At 35.1% G+C, this 6,847-nt stretch overlaps 1 protein-coding gene across 1 annotated transcript; it reads left to right on the forward strand.

The window, feature by feature from the left end:
* Positions 1 to 259: 259 nt before the first annotated feature.
* Positions 260 to 2,793, forward strand: LOC144543846 (putative folate-biopterin transporter 8, chloroplastic). The gene is made up of 2 exons (XM_078292281.1): positions 260 to 856; positions 1,648 to 2,793. The coding sequence occupies exons 1-2, from the start codon at positions 403 to 405 to the stop codon at positions 2,694 to 2,696; spliced, it is 1,503 nt and encodes a 500-aa protein (XP_078148407.1). The 5' UTR covers positions 260 to 402; the 3' UTR covers positions 2,697 to 2,793.
* Positions 2,794 to 6,847: the final 4,054 nt, after the last annotated feature.

Raw genomic sequence — 6,847 nt, forward strand, 5'->3', positions numbered from 1 at the left:
CTTTTGGAGTTATGCTCACCAAACTTTATTGGTGAGCATATCACACCCTAGCTTTACTCACATTATAATATTTGGAATGGCTAGTTTTTTCTCAGTATAAAATTAGAAGGGTCTATTAATAAACTTTGCGTCTTCTAGAACTCTCCTTTGCTTCCCCTCCTGTAAAGCGAGAAACTAAACAAAATTAATTTAAGAAGCAACCCCAGTTCTCTCATTGCAATTTCACAACAAACAAAATTATAAGAAAAACCAACTTGTGATCTACATTCAAAGGTCCCAGTTTACCTCCACTCTTCTCGATTCGTCTCTCCTCTTCTTGGCATCTCTCTTGCTCTTTCTCTTACCTCTCTGTTTCTTTATTTCTTCCCAGACTTCGTCTTCCCCCTACCACCTCTCGCACCAATGTTTACCACCACTCTCTCTAAACCCTTTCCAAACCCCCACCTTCTCACCTACAAACCCAAAACCAAACCGATATCTTTACACTTACCAATCCCAAATTCCATTCCAGACCCAAAAAGAAGAATCACTCACACTCACAAAGCCTTGGGTAAAAGCACAGGCCAGACAACCAACACAAGGTATGTCTCCAAACCAGCAAAAGAGGTTCGTCTCAAACCGGCACTGGGAATGTGGACCCTATGTGGGCTGGGATACTGGGTTCAGGGTTTCCGGGTCTTTCCATGGCTCGGGTTGAACTTCCACCTGGCGCAGGGCATTGGGCTGAATCCCGGTACTCTGCAACTGGTACAGAACATCGGCAATCTACCGATGGTCGGTAAGCCGCTCTTTGGTGTCATCTCAGATGCTGTTTATATTGGGGATGCTCATCGGTTGCCTTATATCTCCATTGGAGGTTAGTTCTATTTGTTTCCTCTTTCACAATTGATTTTTTTCTTCTTTTTTTTCTCTTGTGTCATTGGATGTGTGACATGTGTCGAATTATGCGTATCTAATGAAAACAGATTGTTTGTCTTGGTACACCAGTGTCAAATTATGAAATTATTTGTATTGTAAAATACAATTCTTGTGTGGTCCCGTCCATGTGGTCACTGTGGTGACATATATAGGTGTACATGACTACATGAAGTTTAGAGCAATTGTTAATAATTTGAACAAGAGCAAGAACAAGAACGATGGATTATTTTGAATACCCAAAATTAAGTTGTTGATAAACCTCGAGATAAAATTAAATGAGGCGATGGTAATATGCATATTACGGATCCACCCATGCTATGAATTCATATCTCTATTTTTAAAAGTTCTAACGGTCGATCTGAACTGTTAAACATGATTTTTATATGAAAATGTAATTGAGATTAAATTTTATTATTTTTCCAGATAGGTAGAAAATCATTGCATTTGGATGGTCCATAATTTTTAGATCAAGTGATTTTGTACCAATCTAATAATATAGTAAAATAATTATAAAAAAAATGTAAGGGTTGGTATCCAAGTAAATTTCATATGGATATCATATTTAACGGTTAAGATCAACCGTTTGAACTTTGAAAATGAAGATATTAATCCATACTCCATGGCACGGATCAATCGTAATATGCATATTACCATAGCCTCACTCTAAAATTAATCCCCTTTTCCTGTTTCGAACAAAGCAACATTACTAACTTCTTATCATGTATGCAGTTGGTCTCCAACTTGTTTCTTGGGCTACGCTTGCCTTGATCCCCGCAACATCCAATGCATTTCCGTCTCAGATGGCATGCATATTATTAAGCAATGTTGGTGCGTCAGTTACTGAAGTAGCAACTGATGCTCTCATCACTGAATACAGCCGAACTACAGAAACCGGTCAATTACAATCCTATGCTTTTATTGCTCTATCAGCTGGTTCCTTACTAGGCAATTTGTCGGGTGGATTTGTTCTGTTATACACCCGCGACCCGAAACTCTTATTTCTGACCTTCTCTATCTTTCTTGCACACCAGCTCTCTCTTTCACTAAGCTCTAAAGAGAGAACATTAGAAAGGAAACCTCTTGGTAAAATACCTCTTCGGGATAATTTGCGAGGCCAAATTTCCAACTTTGTACAAGCGCTGGGTGAAAGGCAAATATTCGACCCGCTTTGTTGGATAATTGGTTCAGTTGCATTTGTACCGCTTCTATCTGGATCAATGTTCTGCTATCAGACCCAAATATTAAACCTTGATCCTTCAATTATTGGTTTATCTAAAGTTGTAGGCCAGCTATTTGTGATATCTGCTACCTTGCTGTACAACCGCTTCCTAAAACGAATCCCGTTAAGGACATTGGTAGCTGGACTTCAAGTAATGTATGCTTTTGCCCTTTTATCGGACTTGCTACTAGTTAAACAAATCAACATCACCCTCGGTATTTCAAACAAAATCTATGTTCTAAGTTTGTCTGCACTGGCTGAGGCAATAGCGCAGTTCAAGATTCTACCTTTTACTGTTCTCTTTTCAAGTCTATGCCCGAAGGGGTGCGAGGGGTCGTTGCTTGCTTTTTTTGCTTCGGGTATGTGTTTAGCATCAATAGTAAGTGGTTTTCTTGGGGTAGGATTATGTTCTTTAATAGGTGTATCGTCTTCTAATTACTCGAACTTGCCTCTTGGGATTTTAGTACAATTATTTGCTGCATTGGTTCCACTGGGTTGGATTTCATTTTTGCCATGCAATTGGAGTTCTGATGACAAAAAGATGAAAAAGCAAAGATGATAGGGTAAATGGAAGATGAAAGGGAAAGAAAAATTGTAGGTTTTATATGTTTTTGTACATATTCCATTTTTAATGCATAGTATTTTGTTTAGTTGAACTTTTGAATGATGTTTTTCTGTTGTGTAGTTTAACTTGTAAATTGCTTAGATTTAAAAAGAAAAAGAAAAAAACATAGCATGAAAGAAAGCATCAACCAGAAAAAAGGAATTATACAACAAAGGTTTATGAACTTTTGAATGATGCTTTCTTTCATGCTATTTCGAATCCGCATCCTATGCATTAACGTACTATTTGAGTTAATTTTCGAACCGTGCGATTATAATTTGGATCAATTCGGTCCACAAATATAATGTCCGGATTCTTTAATATTAATGCGGATCTAAATTGGAAGATTCATATCGTAACGAAATATTTAGAGAATACGGATTCTGCTATTTCAAGGTGCAAACGTTGTTTAATTGAATCGGGAAGTGAATTAAAAAGGTTTCGAAGAAGTCTGGAACACTCACATCTTGCGCGAAAACTATTTCCAGTGAAATTGGACTTCTTTTGCCATGCAATAAGTTGACCTTTATGCTTCCAGTAATTTTACCACTTTAAACTCGATTCAACGGTGCAGAGACATTACTGATAGAGTAGATTTGACTTCATATCAGTTATTTACCTTTTCATTTTCATGAAGTCAAAAGATTTTTGTCAATCTCTTTACATGATGCAGAGTCACAAGTTGACTGAGAAAATTTTTTATAATGATAAGCCTCAATTATATATATATATATATATAGAGATGGGCTATGGTGCATTGCAATGCATAGGCCATGGTGTGCATTGGACCATAAATCACCGATTCAAAGTCCAAATGACCGATCCAAACCGTTCATCTTGTTCTCCATATTAATATGTGCTTGGAGATAAAATTTTACATTTTTTGGAATTTTTTTACTATTTATTAAGCCACTTTGAAAATCGCTGATCCAACGGTGGCTTCTGATTTTACTGTTCCAAACAGTCACCGTTGGATCAGCGATTTTCAAAGTGGCTTAATAAATAGTAAAAAAATTCCAAAAAATGTAAAATTTTATCTCCAAGCACATATTAATATGGAGAACAAGATGAACGGTTTGGATCGGTCATTTGGACTTTGAATCGGTGATTTATGGTCCAATGCACACCATGGCCTATGCATTGCAATGCACCATAGCCCATCTCTCTCTCTCTCTCTCTCTCTCTCTCTCTCTCTCTATATATATATATATATATATATCAAGGTTCTAAATAACGATTATAGCGACATAGCGGGGAGACAAAAAAAAAAGCTATCGCGAATAGCGTAACTATAGCGAAAGCTATCATACATAGTGATTTTTTCTTTTCAGATTTTATATTCTATATTTCTACTAATTATCAACATAATTAATATTGAAAAATTGAGGTACCAATTAAATGACAACTAATCTAACTCTATACTTTTTATCAATTACGCAAATAAGAAGGAAAATAAAAGATCTAAAATGTAACATTATTTAATAGTTCATAGTATTACATATTATAATAGACAAAGAGCAATTAATTTTATAAGGTAAATGAAGTCAATATACATATTTAAACATTTTATATATTATAATAATAATCAAAATCAGTTTTAAATTAAAACGAACGATAATAATTTTACAAATCAATACTATACGAAGAGCAATCAAAATGAAGAATAAATATTTGAATATTTATCGATATAGAATGAGAGAATAAATCACAAATAAAAATAGAAGCACATAGTTTGGTTTAGCATACTGATCGTAGAAAACCATATAGCATTAGAAATACGAATAAAACTACAGAAGCTCATATAAATTACAAAAAAAAAACCATATAGCATAGCGGCACATAGCGGTAATAGAAAACCTATAGCGGTCGTAGCTGAGTTAGCGCACTTTTATCTCATAACTTAGCGTTTATGGTCTAGAAAAGCTATAGCTAGCTATTTAGAACACTGATATTGGTAAAATACTTAATAAATAGTAAAAAAATTCAGAAAAATATAAAATTTGGTCTCCAAGCACATATTAATATGGAGAACAAGATGAACGGTTCAGATCGACCGTTTGGATTTTGAAAAATCAAATTTGGACCGTAAGCACTTCGGTCCATATGCAACCGAATGCATATTAGCCACTCTCTCTCTCTCTCTCTCTCTATATATATATATATAGAGGTATATATATATAGAGATAGGCTAATGTGCTTCCATAAGCACTTGGCCCGAAGTGCTGCCACCCCATTTTCGATTTTTAAAAATCCAAACAATCGATCCGAACCGTTCATCTTGTTCTCCATATTAATATCTGCTTGGAGACCAAATTTTACATTTTTTGGAATTTTTTTGCTATTTATTAAGCCACTTTGAAAATCGCTGATCCAACGGTGAACCCCTGATTTTACTGTTTGGCAAGCCACCGTTGGATCAGCGATTTTCAAAGTGGCTTAATAAATAGCAAAAAAATTCCAAAAAATGTAAAATTTGGTCTCCAAGCAGATATTAATATGGAGAACAAGATGAACGGTTCGGATCGATTGTTTGGATTTTGAAAAATCAAAAATGGGGTGGCAGCACTTTGGGCCAAGTGCTTATGGAAGCACATTAGCCTATCTCTCTCTCTCTCTATATATATATAGAGTTAGGCTGGGGTGCTATGGATAGCATAGTGGCCTCTATGCTACGGCTCAATATTCGAGTTTTCAAAATCCAAACGATCTATCCGAACCGTTCATCTTATTCTCCATATTAATATCTGCTTGGAGACCAAATTTTACATTTTTCTGAAATTTTTTTACTATTTATTAAGTATTTTACAAAATTGTTGATCCAACGGTGGCTGCACAAAACAGTAAAACCGTTGGATTAGCGATTTTCAAAGTGGCTTAATAAATAGTAAAAAAATTCAGAAAATTTTAAAATTTGGTCTCCAAGCAGATATTAATATGGAGAATAAGATGAACGGTTCGGATCGACCGTTTGGATTTTGAAAACTCGAATATTGAGCCGTAGCATAGAGGCCACTATGCTATCCATAGCACCCCAGCCTAACTCTATATATATATATATATAGAGGTGGGCTATGGTAAGTTGCGAAGTAGAGCGACTATTTTACTTCACGCTCATATTTTGCGATTTTAAAGTTCAAAATGTCGATCCGAACCGTTCATCTTGTTCTCCATATTAAAATGTGCTTCGAGACCAAATTTTATATTTTGTGGAATTTTTTTACTATTTATTAAGCAATTTTGAAAGTCGCTGATCTGATGGTCCAGAAAATTTTACTGTTCACAGCAAAACAACAATTTCAAAAAATGCTTAATAGTAAAAAAATTCCAAAAAATATAAAATTTGGTCTCCAAGCACATTTCAATATGGATTAAACATCTAACGGTTTGAATCGGTCGTTTGGACTTTCAAAATAAAAATACGGCGTGAAGTAGAAACGCGTTTTACTTTGCAACTCACCGTAGCCCACCTCTATATATATATATATATATATATAGAGAGAGAGAGAGAGAGGAGGGTTCAAATGCACCCAAATGCATGCTATTCTTTTTCTCCGTTTTCAAAGTACGAATAGTCAATCTGAACCATTAGATGCGATCTATTTACTAAGATGTGCTTGGAGACCAAATTTTACATTTTTTGTAATTTGTTTACTATTTATTAAGCCACTTTGAAAATCGCTAATCCAATGGTCCAAAAAATGTAAAATCAGCGATTTTCAAAGTAGCTTAATAAATAGTAAAAAAATTCCAAAAAATATAAAATTTGGTCTCCAAGCACATATTAATATATAGATCGCATCTAACGGTTCGGATTGACTATTCGAACTTTGAATACGGAGAAAAATGATTTGAAAGATAGGGTGCGGGTGCATTTGAACCCTCCTCACACACACACACACATATATATATATATATATATATATAGAGAGAGAGAGAGATAGAGAGAGAGAGAGAGAGATGGGCTATGGTGCATTGCAATGCATAGGCACCCTTGTGCATTGGACCATAAATCACCGATTCAAAGTTCAAATGACCGATTTAAGCCGTTCATCTTGTTCTCCATATTAATATGTGCTTGGAGACCAAATTTTACATTTTTGGGAATT

The sequence above is a fragment of the Carex rostrata genome, chromosome 25 (assembly GCF_964058835.1).
Source record: "Carex rostrata chromosome 25, lpCarRost1.2, whole genome shotgun sequence".
Classification (NCBI taxonomy): Eukaryota; Viridiplantae; Streptophyta; class Magnoliopsida; order Poales; family Cyperaceae; genus Carex; species Carex rostrata.

Coding starts and splice junctions, on each gene's coding strand:
- LOC144543846 (XM_078292281.1), top strand. CDS start 403: ATGTTTACCACCACTCTCTCTAAACCCTTTCCAAACCCCCACCTTCTC. Junction 857..1,647: donor GCCTTATATCTCCATTGGAG/GTTAGTTCTATT, acceptor TCATGTATGCAG/TTGGTCTCCAACTTGTTTCT.